Here is a 25,615-nt window from a genome sequence, read left to right on the forward strand (position 1 = left end):
AACTTATAGACAGATAGGGGAGAATGAATGAATGAATGCTACGCGATTGGGGTCGGGGAGGGAGAGAGGAGAGAGTAATAAAGGCGGAAATCGTCATCTCCACGTGGAACCCGTCAATGTCTGTGTCTGAAAAAGAATGCCATCTGGCGCATTTAGGTCGCCAAACCAATCTCCCATCCTGTTTCCCCAATCATAACATGATCCAATGTCACAGTTTGTTTAGGTCAGTTACCTAACTAAGGTAAGCAAAACGGGAGCGGAGATTCCCTAACTGGCGACGGTCGAGCATCCAGGGCCACCTGTCCCGCCACCACTCGGCCAATGGGCACCTTCCGTGCGCGCTTGATCAGGCAATAATTGGCCAATCAGCCTTGGCCCGCAGCGCCGGCTGCTCCAGGATACCTGGCAGCCTGCGTACCTACCTGGCTGGGCACGTACCTACCCCGGCGCTCCAGATATCGGGCGGGAGGAGGGGCGCACTTGCCCCGGGGACGGCGGTCCTCATTCACAATCTCTCATTGTTGCGGAAAACCTTTGACTCACAACGCATTGTTCTCGGTGAGCCAATCTCAAATTCTTTGCTTTATATCACTATCCCCGTCTCGAGCACGATTGCAACCACATAACGCAATCTCGCCAGCTACACACACACTTACCTATCTACATAGAGGTAAACACACATAAACACCCATCAAGGCCTGTCATGGCCTCTCAGCCTCCTCCGGTCGCGGGGTCCGGCCACACCGCCGCCGCCCTGCCGCTCATCGACATCAAGCCCCTCCTCAAGAAGCTCTGGCCCGTTCCGGAGGCCGGCCTCAACGTCACCCCGGACGAGATCGCCGAGGCCATCTCCCACTTCTTCACCCACCAGGTCTCCGACGCCCAGGCCGCCTCCCTCCTCATCGCCCTGCACTTCACCAATCTCGACCGCCGCGCCGACGTCATGGCCCGCTCCGCCTACGTCATGCGCCGCGCCGCCGCCGCCGTCGACCTTGACGACCTCGCCGCCGTCATCCGCCGCAAGGGCCTCGCCGCAGGCGCCTACGCCGGCGGCCTCTGCGACATCGTCGGCACCGGCGGCGACGCCCACAACACCTTCAACATCAGCACCACCGCCAGCATCCTCGCCTCCGCCCTGCTCCTCGTCGCCAAGCACGGCAACCGCGCCAGCACCTCAAAGTCCGGCTCCGCCGACCTCGTCAACAACATGCGGCCCCGCCCCCCCGTCCTCACCGCCGTCTCCCCCGCCACCGTCTCCGCCGTCTACTCGGCCACCAACTACGCCTTCCTCTTCGCCCCCGTCTTCCACCCGGGCATGCGCTACGTCGCCCCCATCCGCAAGGAGCTGCCCTGGCGCACAATCTTCAACCTCCTCGGCCCCCTCGCCAACCCCGTCGAGGACATCCTCGAGGCCCGCGTCATCGGCGTCGCCCGCAAGGAGCTCGGCCCCGTCTTCCTCGAGGCCCTCCGCATCGGCGGGTCCCGGAAGGCCATGATTGTCTGCGGCGAGGAGGAGCTGGACGAGGTCAGCTGCGCGGGGCCCACCCTGGTCTGGAGGCTGACCGAGACGCCCGACGGCAGCATCGCGACGGACCACTTCCGCGTGCAGCCCAGCGACTTTGGCCTGGGGACCCACCCCCTCGACACCGTCTCGCCGGGCAAGGAGCCCGCCGAGAACGCCGAGATCCTGCGGGGTATACTCGAGGGCGAGATGGCCGACGACGACCCCATCCTTGAGTTCGTGCTCATGAACGCCGCGACCCTGTTCGTGGCCTCGGGCATCTGCGAGGCCGAGTCTAGCAGCATGGGCCCCGGCGACGACGGCCAGGTCATCACCGAGAGGGGACCTGGCGGAGGACGATGGAAGGAGGGAGTGCGGAGAGCGCGCTGGGCCATCAAGAGCGGCGAGGCTTGGAGGCAGTGGAGCGCATTCGTCGACGTCACGAACGGATTCAACGAGTAAAGGATTGTGTGATTAGAAAAGACCCATTTTGTGAGGTTATACGATATATATAGAAAATAGAGGGGGGGATGAAGGGTTGGATGGGCGGTTCACCGGTATTGAGATGAATTGGAACGGACATGACGGCCATTGACATGGTTGCAACACTAGAAAAATTAGGCGCCTCGACATGCGCGATAGCTCCGACGAATCTGGAGTCCCAAAAGTTTTTGTAGCACTCTTCTATCATAACTTTTTGATGCCTATATCCTCATCCGGGGACAGATGCAGTAGCACATATCCCACGCCCGACCTTTTCCCTCCCCCCCAGTCTTGGCTTCCCTTCCTCGACCAGGAAAACACCTGCCCATATCCATTTGGGTTTGCTCAAATGTTAGGGTATTCGAGGGCTGCAAAATGTCGCAAAATATCGCAAAACTAAGCTCGGCTTAGCTCAGGCCAGCATGAGCCGGTTCGTGATCCTCCGGAAAGGTGACAAAAGACGCTGTCCTTCACTCCTAGGCAAAGACGGTTACCTCGGGCCATCGCTCATGCGCCGCCTTCTTGAGGGTTTCGGCTTCGCTGCTTCTCCACGCCTTAAGAATGTCGTAGACTTCCGCGGCGAGCTCGAAGGTGGCCTCGGGCGCCTTGACAACATTGGCGAGGTCGGCCTCGGTCTTGGGTCGGTCCTCCCCAAGAACTCTCCGGGTCTTAAGCGCGGCGACAATGTACGGGGGCTTGGACTTGTTGTTCGCTAAGAACTCCTCGTTGTATTTCTTCAGGTCCCCAGCAGGGGGCGTAAACTCGGACTTGATGAGTTCTTGCACCTTCGCAGGCAGGCTCTCGAGGGCGGGTCGGACAACGTGAGCGAACTCAACGATCCGCTCGTGGACCCTGGGGTGAGCCTCGTCCAATTCACGGGCAGCGTTGAGGCAACGTAGCGCGAGAACGTACTTCTCTGAAATTGTGTTAGCACTGTTTGTAATGATGGAGGGTTGTGGAAAGGCTTACTCCTGCGCAAGTAAACGTCGAAGCCGGCAAACTGGGCCTGAATGTTTTTGGGGCTGAATTGCAACAAAGGAGTGACGAAACGCATGGCGGCACCAAGGGGCTCGGCGTCCAGGAGCTTGAGGCCCAGAGGATCCTCGTCCTTCTTCTTCGGTTCTTCGCTAGGCTTGCCCTTGTTGGGGTCCTGTTTGGATGCGCGCTCGGCGGCTTCGCGCTCCAAACGCTGCTGCTCCTTCTTGGCCTTCTTGGCGGCCTTCTTCCTCTCAGAGGCGTCGTCGCCGTTGGCATCGCCGTTGACGCCGTTCGCTGACGGACGATCGGCGCGCTTGAGGTAAATGGCCACGGCGTCCAACGCAGCTCTCGAGTAGAAGGGGTGGTCGCGAAGGTGATCCTCCCATCGGACCATGTCGACATAGGCTCGGATTTGGCCCTTTCTCAGAGAGAAGCTGTGGAAGTCAAACTGGTCTTCTTGCCAAACATCGAAAATGTTGTGGACAGTGTGGAATCGCTTGAGCGCCAGGGCGTCGTCGCCCTGTCTGGCACACGCCTCACCCTCCTCTGTCAGATACCAGACACACTGCATGTCCAGGAGATCGGCAAGCGGCCCGCCGACGGTGTCTGCTCTGGTGAACAGGCCGACGGTCTTCAGTGCCTTGTCGTTTTCGTTGTTGCGCAGCTGGTATTTGGCGGCCTTGGTGTTGATGTAGCGGTCCCGGGTATCCAGGGTACGGGCCTTGTCCATGGTCTCGGAAGCCTTTTGGAGGTTGCCCTGGTGCTTCCATATCCTGGCCTTGGTCATGGTGAAGTCGACGCTGTCGGGGACCTTCTCGATAGCCTTGTCTACGTACTCGTGAGCCTTGGCCAGATCGCGACTCAGGTGGTAGTTGTAGTGTTGAGCGAGGAAGTAGAGGGCCGCGGCCTCGCCCTTTGAGCGGTCGCCATTGGTCGATTCCGAGCTGGAATCCTGGGACTCTAGGTACTCCTGAGCCAAAGCCTCTAGGGCCTCCTTCTTTGAGGAATCGGAGTAGAGGTGCTTCAGGTTGGCGAACGTTGAAGGAACGCCCTTGTTGAACATGAGCGTCAGGTACTCCCGGGCCGCAGTGCGGAAAGCATCGCCTGGAGACGTTAGTAACACAGAAATCAAGCCACGAGGGGCAGACCTACCGGACAAGAAGCTCAGGGGCAACCGGCGAGGCGCATCTGAGCGGGGAAACTTCTTTGCGTATGTTTCGTAGACTGCTTTTCTGGCATCCAGATCACTGTCGGCAAAGCCATGGGCACTCTCCAAGCCCTTAAAGTAGGCAGGGCGGTCCGGGTTGCGCTCAACAAGAGCCTCCCATGCGGCAACGGCCTCCTCCTTCTTGGCCAACTTGACCAAGTACTTGGCGCGCAGCTCCAAGTATTCAAGCCTGTCGAGGCTGTGCTTTGCAGCAGTCTCGAGGTGCTCGAGGGCTCGCTGGTAGTCACCCTGCTCTGCAATGATGGTGTTCTTGTACATGACGGCCTCGGAGTTCTCGTAGTCTCCCCGGGAAGGCGTGGACTTGAGCGTGCCCTCGTAAGTGGTCAGGACGTTCTCGGCCGCGGACAAGTCACCGGCGAGGTGATGGGCGATGGCCAGCGCAGTCCAGCTCTGGCGCAGCTGGGGGCGCGCCTGCAGCATGGCTGTGCGACTCTGGATGTACCCGGCATAATCGCGCATCTGCACCTGAAGGATGGCCAGGTCCCGCTGGATCTGAGTCGACTCTGGCTCGAGCTTCAACGCAAACTTGTAGGCCTTGATGGCCTCCTCGAAGTTCTTGTTGGCGCGGTACAGCAGGCCGTAGACGTGCCAGCAGATGTGCGACTTCATATCCACCGTCAGGGCCTCCTTGCCCAGCGCAAAGGCCTCCTCGGTCTTGCCCTGCGCGTTCATGATGAGGGCCTTCATGGCCATGGTGTCGCCATGCTTGGGGTTCTTCTTGAGGATCAGGTCGGCGGACTTGAGACCGCGCTTGTACTGCTTGTCCTCATAGGCACGGATGACGGCTCGAAAGAGGGAAGCCTCTTTCGAATTGAGAGGTTGCGGCATCGGATCGGTATTTGGCCGGAGTTGGAGCTACCGGCACTAGTATGAAAAGAGGTACGGCTCGTCGAGGAGGAGCAGAAAGAAACGAGCCTGCGGCGATTTGGGTGACGCCAGAGATGCGAACTGTCTTTCTGGATGCTGAATCGCAGGACTTTTGCCTGGAGGGGCCGTCGAGGAGGGGTAACTGCAGTCGTCTGACCGGAACGGCTCTTCGAAGAGAAAAGAGGGTGGGATCGACGAGCGGGATGCAAAGAGCAGAGGCCGGTTGTGTCGGGGACCGAGTCTCGTGTCTTTTCGAGGAGAGAGAGAGAGAGAGTGGTGGAGGATGTTGGTGAAGGTGGAAGATGGTTGAGACGTGAGTCCACAATCGGAGCTGAGTGTTCACAACCAGAACGGAATTGAAGTTGGAGAAACTTGGTGCTTTCAGCCACACAGATGTTCCAAGGCTGCGGCGGGCTGGCTGGCTTCAGTGGCCGCCCATTTGCCGAGCCCAGCCAGAGTATCACCTGAGAGTACCGTCCAGCGGCACCGCGGGGGCTGATGGTGGGGCAAAGCCACTGAAATGGCCGCTTTCCACTGCAGGCGCGCGCGCGCACGTTCCACCCACTCTCGACAATGAGCAGTCGTTCGTTTGGTGGGGGACGATTTTTTGACTGCTGGAAATCGTATCGTCATGGATACTGACTGCAGCATTTGGACCAGAGACGCAACGATCGCTAACCCAAGGTACGAGAGAGAACCTATTTACTTTTTGCTCGTTGTTCTTCAGGGTTCAAATGAAGAGCCCGGTGTCCCTGCCCAGAACTCGATTGAGGCTTGCTTTTCTTTGCTGTGAAACGATCAGTCGTGCCATGGGGTAGCTATGGCCGAAGCACTTTCACCATTCTCTTCAGTCTATCATTACTTATCCAGCCGTGTGTTACAATGTTGTTACAAAATGCACAGTCATCACATGCTGCCCTGCAGCTGCGCCTGGTACATCAGGCTGAACTTCATCGCTCGTCTCCCTCCCGGCCAGTCCTCCGTCGCCAACTCTCCAGGGCTTGTTCCCACGTATCCGCAGACTCACCGCACCTTTGCTTAACCATGTCCCAGGTCCGTGTCCTCACGATGTTCTCGACGCCCTTCTCTTGCCGTATGAGCATCGCGAGCTGCTCCGTCCGGGGTTCCCGCGGGAAGAACCTAGCCGAGTAGGGGTCCAGGCGCTCGTCAACAACCCGCTCCTTGTCCTTGGCGTCCTCAATCTGTCGCAGCAGAGCTTCGGGGTCATCGGGGTCAGGGCTCGTTGCAACAACTCCGCAATAGTGAAGGACCTCTGCGCGGGCGTGCCATGTCGGAAACAGCGCTTTATCCTTGAAGTTCTGGCACGCCTGGGGGTCTATCTGTCGCGGGAATGTGCGCGACGTCCGTTGGGCCGTGGAGGTGGGGTCAAAACCGGCGCGGGCGGGTGTTGCTAGAGCGTTGAGGTTCTGGGTTATCGAGTCGTCGATGCTGGCTCGGGATAGTCTAAGAAAGGCTGATGGGACATATCAGAGAGATGCCATTTTTTTAGGGAGGTAATCGGGAATAGTTCTGGATTAACCAACCTCTCAAAGACCCTGTTGAGAAACAGAACTGTGGCGTGAGGTGCGGTTGAGATGGCGGTTGGGCCATGGTATCCTCGGGGAGAGGGTTCGAGGGTTTTGCGCCGGCCGCCACGGGTGACGACTCTTTCTTCCAAAGTATGCCCGCCAGGTTGACAGATGCTGTTCAAATATTGGGCTATGGTACCGAATGATGCAGAAACGAAATGGTAAAAGATTGAGCGTTGAGGTCTGCGCAAAATGTTACTAGGAGGTGATGGCCACTGCAAGTTGGATTACGTCGTCAACGGCAAGCTGTAGAAGAGCTCGGAGCATGAAATGCCTGGGCGCTACGTACGATGTACTTGCCTAGATAGGTACTTACCTAGGTAGTGGGTAGATAGGTACCTACTCAGGTACCAAGCTAGGCAGGTACCCTTGGCAGACTGATATGAGCTCTGATTGGTGTGAACAGTCCAACCAATCACATGTCAAAATGAGCTCCTATGATGGACATCTTTCGGATTATCATAGGACCGCTACACGAGTCAGTGATCCATCCGTGTTGCCTCGCTGGTCTGTGCGGCGTGCCTGCCGAATGTGGCCTTATGCACCGTTGGTCCCTGTTCCAGAGTGGGTTTCCAGGGATTACCAGAGTCACTCAATTTCTCTTTTCTTTTCTTATCTCTTCTCTCCCACGTGTTTTTCTGCTTTGACCGAACCTTCGGTCTTTGAGCAATACTTTTAGTGGCCTGACAGGCTGACATGCTTTTCCATAGCTCCGGGAGCCACAACCAAATGCAGTTTATTCGATCCGAACCTCGTCATTGTCCCCCACCTCCCATCATCCTGCCAATTCAACCCTTACCCCCTGGACACACAGGCATCAACATCCATCACTTGACTATTCTAGGATCTGTTCCCAGGTTGCATGCCTACCCTCTTTCAGTCTGGCCTATTCCCATATCCCCACCATAATTATGGAGATGGGGTTTCGTTTCACCCCGGTGAGCCAACCATCATCTCCTGTTCATCTCAATACGCAGGCTTGATGAATCGGCACAGACACGATGTTGGCTTTTCTACCCGAGGTTATCCTTCTTGTTTCTTTTTGTTCTTCGACCGAGAACCGGGGGATCGCTTTCCGTACAAAAGATATCAGAATCTCTCGCCTTATCCCCCACACTGTCGCCTACATAACTTGGTGGCATACCCGCATTGCTGGGCCTAGCAGTGCTTCATCTCGCCAAGCTGCGCCTTCAATATCCCCCCTGCCTAGCATCATCGCCCCAGCTACCGTATTGGGACCGCGCCGTTTTGTTCTGGACTACCTATGGGAGGAGCCCTACCTGTTCGTCAGGTTCGCCCCCCCCCCCCCCCCCCCCCCCCCACGTCTCACGCGTCAACGTTACCCATATTTTCCCTCTCACATAACCTAAAAGACGACGGCTTCCTCTCCAACTTTGTTGGACCCATCTCTGAACTCGACGCCATCTTGCACTAATGCCTTCGCCTTTTGACCAGTCCGGCCATGGACTCCCCGGGACGTCTCCCCGGCGTAGGCCTGGCCGATTTGATACGCGCTTCGGAGCTCCTTGCTGACCGGTTCGATCTTGTGGCCAAGAGCCTCAACACGGCACCAGTCACCTTGACTGCTGTCGCCAAAGAATGCCGTGCCGTCACCGATGCTCTGCGCCGTTTCAAGTACCTCCGCGAAACCATCCCGGAAACACTGGTTTTCGATCCTGTTCTCCTCGACGAGTCCTGCCATGACGCCTTGAACTCCATTTTCAACGACTTGTCGTCACTCGATATCTACAGCACACGAATCCGCCCTGCCACGAGTGACAGTAATGTCGACATGTCCTCGGGTCAGATCACCATCATCTGGAACGAATCGTATTTAAAGCAAATGATTCGTCAAACCAAAATCAGCCGCCAATCTCTCGCCTTTCTCCTTAATTGTGTTCCAAGGTCAGTCAGTCACAGCCTGCTTGACCAATCTGTACTTACACCACAAACTCAGCGAACATGTTACATCCAAAAACCTCTCTACATTCATGCATTCTTCACGCTCAGTGCCATGGCATTGTGCCATGAGCCCAGCAGTGCTTAACAAAGGCAGTCGCTTACGGCTGTCAACCACTAGGGCCCGCCCGCGACCTGATATCTACCCCATCAGCGACCTGTCCGGGATTCACTCGGCCTTGAAGAGACTCAAGCCGCCTCCGGGCACAATCTACCGGCAAAGTCCGCGAACGACCAAGGATCTTCACGACGCCATCGACCACGAAGACGAGGCTGCTGTGGTGAAACTGTTGCTTCAGAGAATCGACCCAAATGTACCTCGCTTTGGCTCAAAGCTTTCGCCTTTGCGCCGCGCTCTCGGCCGCCAGACCCCATCCCTCGTGACGTTTCTGGTTATGGCCGGCGCAGATCTCGAGGACCGCGATGATCAAGGCGAAACGATTCTAATCACGGCCGTCAAGTACGCGTACTCCGATAAGATCATTGCACTGTTGTGCGACCTTGGCGCAAATGTCAACGCTGTTGACAACCTGGGATGCTCCGCTTTTCACCATGCCGCCATGTCAGCTAACGAAGACGATACTCTCGCTGTGCTTATACATGCTGGAGCGGACGTCGATCACAGGGATTTCGCAAGCCGGACGCCTTTAATAGCAGCCGTCCAGAATTACCGTTTCAAAAACATTGAGAAGCTGCTTGAATACGGCGCTGACCTAGAGACTCGTCTGCAAAATGGCCAGACGGCGCTCCATGTCGCCATATCAATGAAAAGCAGGCCCATGACGGAGTTTCTCTCAGATCAGGGTGCCTACCTCGACCGACCGGTCAATGGGCATACCGCCTTGACATACGCAATAGCCACGGAGTGTTCCGATATTGCCGAGGTGCTGATCGAGGCGGGTGCCGATGTCAACTTACCTGGTTCACAAGGTAACTTTCCGCTACAAGCCGCAGCCGCAGTTGGAGACCAGCGCACCACAAAGCTTCTACTTTCCCGAGGAGCCAAATACGAGGCCATTGGAACTGATGGGTTTCTACCCGTTCACATAGCAGCCCATGAAAATCAAGTCGAGGTGCTGCGCCTCCTACTCAAGGCCGGATCCGCGATCGACCCCATCACCGAACGCGGCGAGACCCCCCTCACAATTGCGACATACTTTGGATGCTTCGAGGCCGCTCAATCTCTGATCGAAGCCGGCGCGGACGTCGACTACGCCACACTTGGGGCCGACAATATCATCTGCCAGGCACTTAAAGCCGGCCACACACGCATCGCCGTAGCTCTAGTCCAAGGAGGTGCGGACATCACTTACACGTTACTACGAAACGCCAGCATGACGCCGCTGCATCTTGCAGCCCACTATGGGCAAGACGACGTCCTTGCCGCCATGATTAACGCAGGGGCTGACCTAGAGACCCGAACCTGGCCTGGCTTCACGCCGCTCTTTCCCGCCGTCCGGGCTGGCCATCTTTCTACTGTGCGTCTGCTCCTAGCAGCCGGCGCTTTTCCGAGAGTGCGGTCGATGTCTGGCGCGAATCTGCTATTTGTCGGCATTGCCGAGCCCGCCATGATGAAGCTTCTCATAGAGATCGGGCTCGATATCCACGAGCGCGACTACCACGGCGCAACGCCACTCCATTACGCAGCTCTACATGGCCACACTGCAACAGTGAAGCTCCTACTGCAGCGGGGCGCGACATTGGTCCATGCGAGTGCAGTCTATGAGACGCTCCATGACTACAAGCAGAAAGGCCCTTATCGCCAGGGTACTCCCGCCGGCCTTGCACGGCAAACCGGTCATATCAAGATCGCTCGACTAATCGAGGGCTGGAAATACAAGCCCTGAGGGGCAGTTCGTACAATCTGCCCATAGTCTCTATCTCTTTTAAACCCCACTTTATACCTATACTTTCTTTCCTGTCATATGTTTACGGAGCTATCACGGCATCATGAGATACCCGAAGTAAATAGTCAAGCGTTTACAGACGCGCGTATCAACCACCATCGGCCTATACAGGCTTTTTCTTTTATCCAAATAAACTACATGAACGACCTCAGGTAACCGTCATCAGGGTGATGACTCTATTTGAGTATATGGGGCAATCGGTATCTGGTGCAAAATGCTGCCACTGCTTCAAATGTTTTCCCGCGCTATTCCTCGAATTCAAAACTAAATTACGGAGTATCTACCCTGGCCAATGGCCCTCCAGCCCGCTCACCTCGAACACCCACAAGCTCAGATAAATAACGATCCCCGTCCAACTCCGTAGCCCATGTAGCCGACCCGGATTCCGTTCCGTTTTCAGACACCAATTGCAGTTATCGAAGAGCGAGGAAACACATTGCCCCTGATGCTGGTAGGTGCTAAATCGTCCTCGTCTACACGGGCGGCAGCAGATATATCCAGAGTGCATATCAGTTGCCTGTATTCGTATCAAGAATTGTCATCCGTTAAAAATGAGGGAAGAAGTCAGACCACTCTGGGGTTTCGTACAATGCAGAAGGAGCTTCTTTCAGGCTGAGGAAAGCCTCGACAACCAAGAAGACTCTCGCTACCACAAACACAACAATGATCGAAACAAGAACCAACCGTTTCACCTTCCTCATCCATGGCTTCTGGTAACGCGCGCTGGTCAGTCGTGCCCCTGGTGCCGCTCCAGAAACGAACACGTCGAACCACGGCCAGGCCTGCCGCGCGAGGAAAAAGATCCATAGAGCAACTCCGGAGCACGCAATGACCAGAGACGCGACGAGCCACATCCTCCGTTCTATCTGCGTTGGGAAGTGATCGACCCAGCCTATGAGATGAAGCCCGCCGTACGCTGCCGCAGTGAGGGCGAGGACCGAGCGCAGCACGTCGCGGTGAATGTTGACCTGGCCAAGACCGAGGTTGGAGATGGACGGGAAGTTAACAATGTGAGAAACGATGTATTCCGTCTCTCCAAGGAAGACGCCAACGGTGGGGACGAAGGTAAAGTAGTATGGTGTGTATGTCGGGCGGGCAGCACACATTGCCCAGAGGCCGTCTGCGGCCTTTGCTGCCTCCGCCAGGCGGATCGGGTTAACGGGTTTGTGTTTGTGAGACTTCTGATACTGCTGAACGTCGGCGAAGATCCTCCGGCAGTAGAGATTACTATGGCGCAAACTAAGATTGATGTACGGCGGCACGAAGTACGTCTGTAAACACTCGGGTGAAACTGTAGGTTTGGACTGATCAATATGATACATGTATGCGCTTCGTGGCACCCTTTGCGTGTGTTTTTCGACAGTTAGGGGTGATAGGTGCGGTCGAATATCGCTTATATCAAACCCAAGAAATCCGGAAGGCTCTCTGATGCCGGGTGACCCGATGGACAAATGCGTCGTGATGAGGATCTTGGCAGCGCGCTGGTCTTGACTCCCCTCGCCTGTAAATTCTTGTCCTGGCATATACTGGAAGCACCGAATGTCTGTTACACCATTTATAGCGTCTATGGATGAGCAGACTGTCATCAACGACAGAAGGTTATTGGTGCCCCCCTCCAGTACCGTTGGATCCATAACATCAAATGGTTTGCTCCACCAAAGCAGGTAGAGAAGCACGGCGCATGCGACGTGCCCACATGTGTTGATCTCCAATAGCGACACAGGGAGCTTCCTTATGAGACGTCCGATGACTTGGGTGACCATCCATCCGGCCTGGATGCAGACGAGAGACTTGGCCATCCAGTCTGCTTTACTCTTGTCCTGGATCTGCGATTCATGGATGCCAGGCAGCTTCCCCATAAACGATAGAAGCCTTAGGCCCTCCGGTGTGACGGTAACCCTCCTGAACGCGTCATCTTCGTTGTCGACAGACGGCAAGTCGACAACAAAGCCGCCCATGACGGCGTAAAAGCACTGCGTCATATCCCACGTGTGCCTTGATGGCATCTGACCATCTCTTCCCTCTGTTCTGTTTGTTGCTACTCCTGCACTGTGGCGATAAGCAGTGTCTTTTTCAATCTCTCTTTTCAGCCATCGCGCAACGATGTATTGCGCTGCCGCCGTCGCCACGACAAGCTCAGGGGCGAAGATGCCATAGAGTACCCACTTCCCCCTTTCTATTGCCCTGCTCCTCAGGGTGGAGCGGATGGCGGGGACGTTGAGATGGAGGGCCGTCCAGACGCATATTGTCAAGGTGAGTACGCAAGAGCAGATGAGGCCAAAGGTACCTCGCCCGTTGGGTTCCGAAGCCCAACCGGTTGTTGAGGGATAGGCGTTGGCGGATCCTAGTATCGGGAGGAGAAAGAAAGATCTCAAGCTGCAAATCATTGATATGGCCGTTTGTATTTTTTCATATTCATATGACCCGCGAATTAGTATCTGAGTAATGTATAGTAGCCCAGTTCAAGAGAAAACCTGTGTTGAGTCTGGGTGAGGAGTTGCGGTTAAATACTTTGAGTGGTACCAACTCGTATAGGGTGCGCCACGGTGCGGGAAGACATAGGAACTGGTCATAAGCGCTGCGGCTGGTTGAGAAACATGCATGGGGCTATAAGCTAGAGCAGAGTTTCGCCACCACCAACCAGGGTGAGGAACCAATGACGATTGATATCGTTACACCTTTACAAGAGAATCATGGTATTCGGGTTGGGAAATGGAAATATGCCTTCAGAGGCTTTCTCATGCAAAACGTCCAGACTGTGGCTGCCGCCTAGGTACTAGTGTATCGTTCCTAGGGCACGAGTCTTGCATATCACTTCTCGATGGTCAAGCCTGCAAGTCTAGGCTAGGCGATCGTGTTCAATAACAGAGGCCATTTGCTTTGGTAATTTACCAACTATGAATGTGTAGTGATGGTGTTGACCTACACAATTGGAAAATTGTCGGGGACAAAATAAAGTTGCACACGACAATATCCCGACTGACAGATAATGGAAGTGGGCATGAGACTGGGCTAACTCTTGCTCCTGGAAGCAACGTTGCAACACACCTCACACAAAGTTTATCTGTTTGATCCTCTTCGGACCAGACATGACGTCGCGATCCATCGTTTCCCATTCCATCATGCCATCGACAAATGCCTCGCCGATCAAAAGCCATAATGGTGTGTCTTGTCCCGACTCATCCTTGAGTCGTCTGGTGATGACGGGTCTCCCATGTCCAATCAACACCATGACAGCATCTCCTGGTTGAGCAAGAGCAGGCGCCAGCCCAAGGAGCCCCGAGTTCGTAACAATAAGACGACGGTTTCTCGTGCGTGTTTCCATGGCTTGCCGCGCGGCGCACGTGGTCAGACTTTTCTCAGCGTCCCAGTCTTCTCGGGGGAAAGGTTCGAAGTACGAAGACAAGGGCCGATGTCCGATCAAAAGATCAGCACTCGAATAAATGAAATGCCAGTTCCTGTAAAAAGGCGATTCTGTAGATGGCTCGTCTTCTGGTATTATTTCGGTCATGTCAGCTGATATGCTTTCGAAACTGCAGTCATCAAACCATTTGAGAGTGCATTCATACCTGGAAAGGCATGATAAAGGCAATCAAAAGATTGCTTTATTCCCTGAACATCGGTACCACAAGTCAAAACCCAAGACACCCGAGGCCCTTCTATCAATCTCTTTGCCACTCGGCTACGAGGCGATTCTGTGTCCACAAAGTCATTTGTAGCCTCCGGGCCGAACTCTGAGCTGGATGTGTACTTCCCCGTTGGCTGGACGACCCCCGCCCGAAATTCCGGGGCATAACGACTTCCTATTTCCATGTCTGGCTTGGATAACGCTCCAACTCCGTCGACAATCTCTGCAATGAAACCGTAGCATGCAAGAACCGTTTCGTTCCTTATCTTTGGCTTCACATTGAGGCCATCAAACACGAACGCTTGCTTGTTGCCGCTGGCATGCCAGTTTCCTTCAATCGCCCCGATTCGTTGCTCAGGGGTCCTGGCAAGATATGGAACCCATGATGGCAGGCGTCTTCGATCCAACAGTCTTCCCTGAGCATCCCGCACAGGCATTCCACATCCATCTATCAGCGAGAACAGTTCGAGACTCTCGCCCTTTGTGACACAAGCCACTGCAAACTCAGTCAGAACGGTGGTGATGTGTTTGGTATAGTCCACTGTGAGCCCAAGATCCGGAAGTCCGGGAATGCTGAGCAGGCCATAGACAGAATCATGTAGATGATAGCATTGAGCTCCCGACGCCAGAAGTAGGGCTCTTAGAAAGGCGGACCCATGAAGAATGCCGTCATTCTCTCCAAAGTTGGAGTAGATAGGCAGCCAGCTGGTGTCTACCGGAGGAAGACGTTTTCTATGACCGTGTATCTCCAACTGCGCTATTTGAGCGACATGAAGTATTGATAAGTCATTCCTGACTGGCTCTTGGGTGAACTGATAAACTGTCTTAGGCAGCTTCTCCTTCAATACTTGTGAAAATGCCGTGTAGACAAGTGCTCCATCACGAATGTACCGCCATTGCGTGACGCGGGAGCCGCATACAATAGGCATCCCTGCTCGGCCCATGCAGAGCTCCTGTATAATCCATAGCCGACGCCAGTAAGGCCGGTCGAAGAATTCGTACAACCGAAAGTCATCTTCGTACGATTCCAAATCAAGTTGAGAATACATCGTTTTGAGCCTAAGGAAGCTAGTTCGCAGACGGATTTGTGCCATATGCCTCCAAGCTGTCGCCGTGAAGGGATCACTTCTATCGAATGTTTCGACGTACTCGGTACGGTACAAGGAGCTTAGCATTTGGAGCGTGTCGATAACTCCAGAACTCCCTCCGGTTTCAAGGCCGAGCCATACAATCACGTTAGCCGCAAGCTTATAGATCGAACTCATCAGAGGAATCTGGCTAGCCTTTTCGGCTGCATCGGACTGATTGATGCATAAGGCGTCTACCCAAATCTTCCCACCTCGCTTGAAGTAATCCATTGTCCTGAAACGGCGGAGGCCTGCTGCTAGGTTCACCCTGACATCAACCTCCATGCCGTTAAGGTAAATCGAGGCCGTGGGTTGTTCTGGGCCCCAAGAATATGACATGGCCACATATGACTCGGGATCGATCGGTTGTTTTCGATTCCTCGGCCTTGGTGGATGAAAGAAAGGGTTGAGATGTTTGGTGTCTAGCTTACCCTCCCAGGTGACCGAATCGTCAAGCAATATGTTTCGCCGAACTTTGTCATTCAACTCCGAGTTCTGAACAGTAGTCTGCAAGTCCTCGAATGATAGCATGGTAGCTAATTCATTGAGCGGAAGAATGATTTCGTGTTCAGGCTTTGAGTCTTCCTTGTCGCCAAATTGGGGCATCAATCCCTCGTTTGTTCCCTCGATTTTAGCGACATCTCGTCTGAACGAGCCACCGAAAGGCTCGTGGGACGTATTTGTCACCTCGTCATCAAAATCCACGTAGTTAGCTGGAAGCAGACTCGGATCATAGTCCTTGGGTTCTGCTGGGAGGGTTGCAGTCTCAATCGTACAGTGTATGGGTGCAGATTCTTGTTGGAATGGTGCCAAAGGATGTATGGTAATGAGTCGGATCTTTCGTTCAGATATCTCCAGGTTTTTGTAATTCATTGTCTTTTACGTGAAAATGGTCATTGGCAGTGCTGCCGTTGCTGGTCTGTAATAGCTTCTACCAACGTTGAATCGACTTGGCCTGGCTCAACACAGTGAGCAATGAGAAAGGTGCCCGGGCTGTGGCCAGGGTATATAAACATGTCTCTATCTCTGCTGCGGCTGACTTGCATGCGACTATTGACCAGGGGGCAGCTGGGCTAGCCAGATCTAGACAGAGATTCGCTGGAGTGAAGCATGGAATTATCTATCATGGACAGTGCATTTGTCCATTTCAGTCCCGCCTCCCAAAACCAAGGAGTCACGCGCTCTTCTACTGTCCAGAAAACCCTTTCTTTGAAGGTGGAAGGCTTAGGTGCACGGCATGCAAAGCTAAGTTGGTTCAATTCTCAGGTTGGCTAATTAAGCTGGGCATGTTACGGATTACGTTCATAGATACCTTCTCCAAGTTTATTTAACAACAGAAACAAGCCTCCCGTTCGAAAACTAAGATTGGGCAAAAGAGTCGTAATATGAACTGGGGGAGTTGACGATTGGCAATGGGTAGAAATGGCGGATCTGCGCCTGCCCGCAACCCACTCGTGCCGCAGTCAACGGCTTAAGCCGAAAATGGCCTCGCATCCACCACCCCCTCCGGCTGTGTGTTCTAGTGGATTATGATTTCTCGTTCACAAGTATGTGCACTTGATCCCGAGAAGGTCGCAGGTTCGAGCCCTGCCACGGTCATGGTCAAATATTTTTGCTATCCTACATCGTAATACTTGTTACAGTTATCCCCGGAGCTTTGCTTGGTGCTCTTACTAGCAAGTAGTCTTAAATTCAATGTGTTGTATTAAGCTGTGCGTGTTCTTGCTTGTTTGAAATACTTTTCTATTGATTTATTCTACTTATAGCTTAGTAGAGCACATAGGTACTTTGGCATTGAGGAGTCTATATGTGTATTCCACAACGAGCTTGATCATATCTATGGTTGGCTTCTCTCCCTTCAATCTTTCTACTTCATAGTTACAAATTTCGCATTGTTAATTTGCGATGTGCAACCGGGGTCAGATGCCGGGCTCCAAGGAAACCATCAGCTGCCGAGCCCTCTTTGCAGCTTGCACCAAGTCGAAGTCTGCCTTTAGGCCCTCCTCAATCTCTTGAAGCTTACCGGCCCATATCTTCCACTTCCTCAGTCCCAGTTGTCGCTTCTCAGAGCCATCGGGATGTCTGCCAATCATATTGTCATGCAACTTCTCGCCCGCCAGAAGCAGATACTCTACTGCTACAAGTTGAAGACAGTCTCCTCTTGGACCTTCGTCGTGGTTTTCCTCAAGCCCTTTCGGAATGTCAACTCTAGGGTACTTGGACCAGTTTTCGAAACAGTCGTTCCGACCAGACTGGATGCATCGAGCAAGAAACGCTGATAGGTTTATCCATTCCTTATATGATTCCGCAACATCCGGATCGTCGGGGCTGGACATATCGCTTGCTATGATGCGATTGAGTAACAGTCTATCAATAACGCTAGGGTATTTCTCCATGACTCACGATAACTGCCGCTCCAGTTGTCTTCCATGACAGAACCAAAAACAGGTTCCTTTGCATACACCAAACATTTTTCCTATAACAGTTTGTCAGCAAACACTTTTTTCCGGCTAGAACACAGGTAGAGCATAACTTACGTTCCAGATTGTGACTTCCCTTGTCGGCAGCTTCACAAGTTCGACCAGGAAGTGCACCAAGAGTTGCTGTAGATCATGATCATAGGGCACAACACGAGCCAGGTCAAACACCAGTTCATATAACGTGTTAAGGAAGCCCGCAGTGCCCTTGTCCGCTTGAAATTTTGAAAAGGGATCGGAGGGTAAATAACTGTTGTGGTAATATTCGTCAACTTGTTGCGCGGCCTCTGTGGCGGCTGAAGCATTTGGCGGTGTAAAGAGTCGTCGGGATATTTGGCAAAGACCATTCTCAACATCGTCAGGCGTTTAATGGGACATTCCCTATCCAGAAATTGGATCCAAGGAGCCTTAGGATCATTTGGGTAAGGGGGATGGTTGACGGTGACCTCCATTGTTGATAGCGCAAGTTGTAGCCTGGTGGTTTTGCTTTCTGAATGATAAAACGCCTGATGTTTGTTGGTCATATAGCCGCGAGATAAGCAAGGAGGGACCCAAGCCAAGATGGTGATCTAGGGCAGACTGGTCAACGGATGGCGATGCTGGTTTCTGTTAAGTGACTATGCAGGAAATAGACGCCGGCGGCCAGTCTTGGCACCTGCTGGCCCTAAATTATGGCACTGGGCCACAGTTGCTGTTGGCTCTAGCATGCAACATCTTTGTTCCCACATCTCAGCGCCTTTCTCTTGAATGTACACCACCGCTGTGTTTACCCGGCCATCAAGATGGTCCAGTCCTGTACAGCTTAAATGTATCCATCTGTTGGTCCGGCTGCGTCTTCTATATTTAGGTCTGAAAACTGAGACATCAAGGACTAACGAAAATATGGGCTACCAAAGGGCTACAAGACAGGGCTTTGTTGCTGTTGGAATGCCACAGAATGTATTATTCTCAGGCGTAACGCCGGTCAGTTATTGACCTACGTCGGCAAAGATAGTAAACCACGCGCCTGGAATAACTCGTCCCAGGATTAAAGTGATTTGCGATCAAAGTGATGTTTCATTTCTATCCTGGCGAGAACATGCATTCGCAACTCCTAGTATAGGCCTATCTATTATGCTGGCAATAACTGTTATTTAACCTGCGAACTGTCCCCTTTGCTACTTGACATAGGTTTCAAAAACATGCTCGATGTATCCCTTTGTGTTGTGTTCTAGGTGTTGACTGAAAAGGTACGCTTTGTTTTGAGATACCTTGATTTAGGCAACTCGCTAATCCTTACAATTTAGGCTATATTAGTTACCCGGCAGCTATAACTTGGTCATCTGAGATCACTCGGAACAATGGGAGATCAAAACGTTAGGAGATACAACACAGATATTGCTGCAGGCTGTACGGTACGTAAAACACGGCACCCATCTCTGTTCTCTCAGTATGTCCTTATGCACAGCTATTGGTGATTATCTGGTCATACTTGTTACACATTATAGGTATTATCCAGAAAGAAAGCAGACTCGGGATCTTGGTATAGCAATTCAATACCCCAAGAGGGAACATACCTTTCAAAGTAACGCAAGCAGTAGCCCGTTCAGCGCCACCCAAGGACCCACGAACAGCATCGAGATACCCGAGGGAATACCGAAACCAGGAGGGCAGTGAGGGCGATATGTACCATAACTTCCAAGATTGGGAAACACATGGCGGTCGAGCTGGCACCACGAAGTACACAGAATTTCCCGTGCCCCTCGCCGGAGTGCAGGCGTTTGATTACAACAAAAAGGCCGCTACGGCGAAACAAGTCGCTCAACCCATCCACAAGAATGATCGCAAGAGAGCCGTTCAAAGACCACTTAATGACCCAGGTCCGTTCCGGGCTATCACGGCTCAGCATCCCAAGCAAGTCATAGGGGTTCTCTATCACCCAGAGGGAAATTCTTTAGGATATCAAAGGGCCACTCTGCAACCACTCGATAGGGTTGGCCGGGTTTCTGTTCAACAGCAAAAGGAGTACTAACTTCGCAAAACCCAGACTCTGAAGTAGACGAGGCTCTGACTTGGTAGTTAAGAGGGCTGCCAGAGCAATTATAGCATTTTGCAAGAGATATGTACACTGGGACAGGACAGGTTCCGTATCTACAAGCTAAATGGATATTTTTAATTTCTAGACAAATTTCCTTTTCGGTTGATTAAATTGGTGAATATTGAGTAATTTATTCCGGAGGAATTCTTTCTCCGAACCAAGCCTGACAAAATGATTGCCATTCTCGCGTCTCATTGTATTGAATATCAAGTAAAGTTTACAACTCCCTCCTTACTTGGCTCAGATGTCTCACCAAAGGCTCACAGATAGAACTCCGAGCCGGCAACACTCCAAGTCGAAGATTCCTCTTGCATGGCCGTCCCCTCTTTCATCTATTACCCCGGCATCCCTTTTGCAATCCTCAAGACCTAGCCACCGGGTCGCTCATCTTCCATGCCCCCAAGACGTCTGGGGTCCTTCCATTGGATGTCGTATAGGTCGTCGAGGGTATCTGGGCCCCGTCCTTCCCCTACCAAGACCCCACGACGGGCTCTTCTACATCCCTTCCGTGACCCGCTGAGGCTCCGACTCGGACTCCTATACCTGGCAGCTGCTGCTTAGCTGAAGCGCCGGGGGTCCTGGCAAGACCACGCGCAAGCCGAGATGGGCTGATGTGTTCGAGAGCCCGGAGTTGAGACTGGGGTGGTATCAAACGCGGAGGCCGTATACGGAGAACCTCTGCATCAATTCGGTCCAAAATCCTCCCAGGCCTGGAGCTGACCCCTTCGCGCCGCACCTCTCAAATACTCTATTGGATGTTCGCGGGGTAACTCGACCCACACATGGCGGAAGTAGTTCGACTCTAAGCAGGTGAGCCCAAACTGTGGGTATACAGACTTCGAAGGGTCCATGGTTTTTCGGCAGCCGTAACGAAGAGCCTTGATCGTATGATGCTCCCGAAGTAGGATTCAATAGAGTCGAAGAATTTTACCATGAAGGGAACCTTTCGGGTTATGACCACTCGAGCTGACATGAAGGGCAACGGCGCTAGACCAACTGTGACGGTGAAATCCACGAGAGCGGGAAATGCTTGGCTACTTATGTACCCTCCCAATAAACAAGCCGGGAAGACTTCTTTTTCTTAATTAATATTTGGTAAAAAGCTGTCTCAAACCATCCGTGGCCGTGGACGAATTTCTAAGACGGAGATGCTATAAGACAAGAAAGAAGAAGATAGATATAGGAACCAGTTTCTCTAGGAAACGGGACAGTCATCTAATAAACTCGCCAGCGACTTGCATCTAAACAATACGTCTGAAGTCAACCGCTATTCTCCCAAAGTCCGATTCTACATCGTACGAACCTCTAGAATTCTCATCAAGGAAGCGATTTACAGCTCAAGATCCGGCAGAGCACATCTAGAATCTTGGATAGTAATCGCTCAATGCGCCAACTACTTTTCATGCTATGCTAGCTTCAGGATGCATGTACAGACCGCGGAAGTGTTGGCCGATGGTGGGATGGGAGGAAGAAGGGCAAGGCCACCCCCGGCACATGACTAGTGGGAAGAGGGAAAAGATCTTCAGGGTCGGCAAGTTGGGACCAAGACAACCATGCCGATTGATATAACAAATGGCCCCGGCCCGGGCTCAATTCCGAAAACAGTTCTATCTTTGGACTGTTCTTGCGTCGATTACTTGGCGTTCGGGCACGAAGCAGTGAACAAGTAACGCCAAGCCAACCGAGAACCTCGCACAATGGAGGGCGCTCTTCTGCATGACGACTGTTGATATTAATGATTCCCAAAACATCACCGGACACTTGGACTTGACCGAAAGAGCGGTTATGTTGGTTCTGGCGGTCACAGGGCAATGCTACGCTACAGAAAGCACCTGGTTCGGGGCGCGGACACAGTCTCCGACGGACACTAAGCCTCCAGTTCTGCGGGGGACGGGAAAGGTCGAAAATAGGATTGCTCCGTGGGCGATTAACGAGGCGAGGCGACGTGACATGGACCAGGTGCCGAAGACAGCCTACTGTTCTACCGCTGCCACCATGGGGACCTTAACCATGGATGGTCTTTCAATGATATCCGTAAATGGCGAGAGATTGCAAATGAGATTGACGAAATATTGAGCTCTTGCCCGATTCTCCCAAAAGTGGCCGGTAATCAATAGTGTGGCTGGCCCTGGGGGTGATGCATGAAGATGCACAGACGATTGGATATGAGCATGGGAACCCCATGACTAGGTATGGCTGGGTACGAGATGGAGGCTGAAAAGGAGATGCTGGTCGCATGGATGCGAGCATGGATGTTGTTGTAGGCGGGATTGATGAGCAGCCGTTCGCAGCAGTGGATTGACGAGCCAAGCCACTCGGAAAGCCACTTTGGCCACGCTGTGGTCATTTGGGCGATGGAGGAGCACTGACGAGCAGGCCCAAGGAGAAGGGAACGCCGGATATCGATTGACGAATAATCTCCCAGGCGGGATTTTCATTTGGACACCGTCACGCTTTGGTGGGAAATGGTAATAGACTTTGACGACTAGCCACGCGGTGCTCAGTGAGCACTACGGCGCGAAGCGAGACTAAGAACCGGAGGCCGGACGTTTTCCAGACCTCTACATCCTGGTATAGCATGGATGGTGATCAGCTTCGGATCATAACGATGACGACGAATATAGGACGGTATGCACAGAAATGAACCAGACTAAGCGAGACCCCTAGCCACCTGGATGTGTCGATGTACGAATACAGCTCTCTCCCGAACAAGCGGCCCGATATGGCTACGGCTCTTGCCGGGCTTGCTTACCTTGTCCTACGAGCTTTGCTTCGGGGCACGGGCATGAGAGGGAACAGGGAGGAAGCATGTGAGATGGCAACGAGCGGAAAGGGGGGACAGAGGAGGACATACGTAGTAAGGAAGAGGGAGATGATAGATGCAAAAAAGAGAGGGGGGGGCTTTTCGACAGGAGAGCAATTAACATGGCTAGGTATGTAACACGAGAGGGCAGATGAAAGCAGCAGTCGTTGGTTGTGAGGCGAAGGAGATGAAGGCGGTGCAAGGGGTGCTACAGAGCTTCGAAAGTGATGCCGTGGTCGCCCACGATAATGACGCCGAACCAATATTCGCCTGCCCGTCGCGTGAGAAACGTCCGCAGCTGAGATTGAGAATAAGGTCAAGTCAAGGTAGCGCCTCAGTGATCCACTGAAAGTGTGGCTTTGATATAATTGCCAGTTCATGCGAAGAAGCGTGTGGTACGAGTTGGCGATTCGTTGCACTGGTGGGGGGGTCATTCGGTAGCACAGGAGGTGAAATTTGATGGAGCTACAAGTACGTGGAGGAGACCGGGCCAGACCTCCTGATGGAACATGCAGGAGCAGTACCGGGTTACGTAACGCAGCAGTGAGACAGCGCTAAAGCAGGACCCAGTGGAACTTGGGACACAAGTACCTCGGAATACTGGGACAAGTCTCTTTTCCGTATCGGGTCGCGTGCAGAGAGTCTGACATGAATAACAGCGATGATATACATCCTAGTACACGTACAAGAGGTCAGTGACCCGGGTCAGTTAGGCAAAGAAGAAGTGAAAAAAGACTACTGTTCCTTTTCGTCGGCGCGACTTCAAAATCAGTCTGTCCGCACTACCTACTTACCACATGGGTGGCCGAATGGTCGCTTTATGCCGTGCAACCTAGACAGTGCTCAATGGACACAACTCAAAAGTATCGCTCTCGAGGTGCATCGATCTGACTAAGACGGAACGGGGTCGCTGGGGATGTGACTGGTATATCAGAAGGAAGGCAGAGAATGATTGTCAACAGCGGTCTCCTTCCAGTCACGGAAACCGGCCCCGGGCTCACCCAAGTTCCGGGGGAGGGGCAACACGGGGCTGGTAGGAGTTGCGAAGGGGAAGGAGGGGCCCTCCTATCAGTCGCAGAAAGAGCAGGAGTTTGAGGAGGTAAGAGATCATGAAGCATGGTCAGGATGACGGTCGGGTTGTATCAAGTTTAACCCTTCACCGACGGAAGGACTGCGGGAGGTTCCGGGCAGTCTCCAAACACACAACACCTCAGAGCTAGAGGGGTGTACCGGACAAAGGATCGAAGACAGAGAGCAAGAGAGCCGAGGTACTGAGGTACTAGACATTCAATCTACCCATCATCTAAGGTTAGATAGGTAGACATCGTATCGTTGTGTACGGGTAAGTACATATAACGGCGAGGATCTCTAGCCGCTCGGCTCAGTGGCAAAGACGGGATGGATTCCACTGGGCTAGGTAAGGAAGCCTACCTAGTGAATAAGAGGGGAATTTATTCATGTTATTTTATTCCTATTTTCCCACCCGGGTCGTGCTTCCGGATGGATACGTACCTTTTGTCGTGATTTTAGGCCTGTCAGAGACTTGTGCGTTCTGCCTGAAAAGTTAGGGATGCATTCTATCTTTCCCTTCGAAAAAAAAGAAGAAAAAAAAGGCTAACGGGGAACCCACCCGTCACCCGTGGGTGGAACGGAAAGGGTAAGTACTATGTAGGTGCGTGGCTTCTTCCTCAGCTTGGTACGGTTGTGATTTTACGACAAGTGATATCGGATTATGGGCTACCTAGTATTATGTATTTCTCCTCTCTTTAGTGGTCGTTTTTAGGTTAATATTACATGGGTGTCCTTTCCTTCCTTATACTACGAATAGGTAGGTACCCATAGGTAAAGATACAACGCAAGAGGTGTCAATCACACCACATTTCGAGCGCTATCGTCTTCCCACTACCTACCTATTTGCTGGACAACCCACACCGACACCTTTTTTTTTTGTCTCCCCTTCCCTTCTATCGCCCCTTCCTAAATCCTTCCAGTCCACTTCTTCTGTGGGCTTCGCTTCGCGGCAACAGCGACTACTCGATCTCGAACATTCCCCTGCACGCCCCGACACAATCGGCCAATCCTGGACGGTAAGCCGACCCGCGTCTCCTTCTCTCCACCATCCTGGATACCGGACAACAAACACTGAACAGGGCAGCAAACCGATGTCGACCACTTGGCAAGACCGCATCGAACCCCCGTTTCCCACTCCTCGCCGGCCCGGCAACTACCACTTTCCGAAGTTCCAGGGATCGAACCACCCATTACCACCACCACAACCTCCATTTTCGCTGCCTCCTTTCCCTCTCTCTCCGACTTGCGCGTTATATTGTACAGGTATCCATAGATGCTGTGCCTTGAGGTACACAACCCAACCCAATCCATACACAATCCCCACCCGGTCTGCCTTGCCTGTGCCTGTACCTGCTTAATCCATCATCTCTTCGCCGCCGACGTCCTTTAACATCGACAGCCCCTCTTCCGCCATTTACTGATAGGTTCCACCAATACGTCGTCTTCCCTGACTAATACCAGACGGTGGAGGCAAGTTGCGGTCGTTATTCCTCGTACCTTTCTTGCTCGCTGCGAGGTACCGACCGACACGTTGACTGTTCGGGAAGCACGCCCAGCCAACCTGTGGGAGGTGTCGCGCTCTCTCATCTCACTCGCCCCCCCTAAGCTCAGCAGAGAGTCTGGATACACCCCGGCCGGCCACACCCTGGCTCCTTCCGCCCTGCGCGCACGCGTTGTAACAGCTTCAACAATCCAGTCGCGAAAATTGTGCAGGCCTGGACTCACCACCTCCTTTGCGCCGCACTCCGTTTCTTAGTGCAATCCGGGTTCTTCTCGGCCGACACAACCCAACCACCCGACCTCTACGGACACTCTGTCCGTCCTCTGAGCGTGCGCGCGCGCGCACTCACCAATGAGACCAGTGCCTGCCTCTTGCTTGCTTACACATTGGATTTGCGCACTGCACTGCACGTTGGATTG

The 25,615-nt window shown here is 53.1% G+C and overlaps 7 protein-coding genes and 1 non-coding gene across 8 annotated transcripts; 3 read left to right on the plus strand and 5 right to left on the minus strand.

The window, feature by feature from the left end:
- Positions 1–703: 703 nt before the first annotated feature.
- On the plus strand, positions 704–1,963 carry GLRG_10840 (glycosyl transferase family protein; the record flags this gene model as incomplete). The annotated part of the gene is made up of 1 exon (XM_008101514.1): positions 704–1,963. One exon carries the CDS (start codon positions 704–706, stop codon positions 1,961–1,963), a length of 1,260 nt encoding a protein of 419 aa, XP_008099705.1.
- A 497-nt stretch (positions 1,964–2,460) lies between these two features.
- GLRG_10841 (tetratricopeptide) lies at positions 2,461–5,018 on the minus strand (the record flags this gene model as incomplete). The annotated part of the gene is made up of 3 exons (XM_008101515.1): positions 2,461–2,900; positions 2,954–4,066; positions 4,115–5,018. The coding sequence occupies 3 exons, from the start codon at positions 5,016–5,018 to the stop codon at positions 2,461–2,463; spliced, it is 2,457 nt and encodes an 818-aa protein (XP_008099706.1).
- A 989-nt stretch (positions 5,019–6,007) lies between these two features.
- GLRG_10842 (caffeine-induced death protein 2) lies at positions 6,008–6,668 on the minus strand (the record flags this gene model as incomplete). The annotated part of the gene is made up of 2 exons (XM_008101516.1): positions 6,008–6,531; positions 6,602–6,668. 2 exons carry the CDS (start codon positions 6,666–6,668, stop codon positions 6,008–6,010), a joined length of 591 nt encoding a protein of 196 aa, XP_008099707.1.
- A 1,440-nt stretch (positions 6,669–8,108) lies between these two features.
- Positions 8,109–10,452, plus strand: GLRG_10843 (uncharacterized protein; the record flags this gene model as incomplete). Its single annotated transcript, XM_008101517.1, has 2 exons — positions 8,109–8,551; positions 8,727–10,452. 2 exons carry the CDS (start codon positions 8,109–8,111, stop codon positions 10,450–10,452), a joined length of 2,169 nt encoding a protein of 722 aa, XP_008099708.1.
- A 456-nt stretch (positions 10,453–10,908) lies between these two features.
- On the minus strand, positions 10,909–12,899 carry GLRG_10844 (uncharacterized protein; the record flags this gene model as incomplete). Its single annotated transcript, XM_008101518.1, has 2 exons — positions 10,909–11,029; positions 11,101–12,899. The coding sequence occupies 2 exons, from the start codon at positions 12,897–12,899 to the stop codon at positions 10,909–10,911; spliced, it is 1,920 nt and encodes a 639-aa protein (XP_008099709.1).
- A 662-nt stretch (positions 12,900–13,561) lies between these two features.
- On the minus strand, positions 13,562–16,140 carry GLRG_10845 (heterokaryon incompatibility protein; the record flags this gene model as incomplete). Its single annotated transcript, XM_008101519.1, has 2 exons — positions 13,562–14,004; positions 14,082–16,140. 2 exons carry the CDS (start codon positions 16,138–16,140, stop codon positions 13,562–13,564), a joined length of 2,502 nt encoding a protein of 833 aa, XP_008099710.1.
- A 635-nt stretch (positions 16,141–16,775) lies between these two features.
- On the plus strand, positions 16,776–16,866 carry GLRG_13273. The gene has a single exon. It is a non-coding gene; the product is annotated as a tRNA-Val (tRNA).
- A 320-nt stretch (positions 16,867–17,186) lies between these two features.
- GLRG_10846 (uncharacterized protein) lies at positions 17,187–18,196 on the minus strand (the record flags this gene model as incomplete). The annotated part of the gene is made up of 4 exons (XM_008101520.1): positions 17,187–17,611; positions 17,671–17,743; positions 17,805–18,040; positions 18,121–18,196. 4 exons carry the CDS (start codon positions 18,194–18,196, stop codon positions 17,187–17,189), a joined length of 810 nt encoding a protein of 269 aa, XP_008099711.1.
- Between the last annotated feature and the right edge of the window lie 7,419 nt (positions 18,197–25,615).

Source organism: Colletotrichum graminicola (genome assembly GCF_000149035.1).
Source record: "Colletotrichum graminicola M1.001 genomic scaffold supercont1.68, whole genome shotgun sequence".
NCBI lineage: Eukaryota > Fungi > Ascomycota > Sordariomycetes > Glomerellales > Glomerellaceae > Colletotrichum > Colletotrichum graminicola.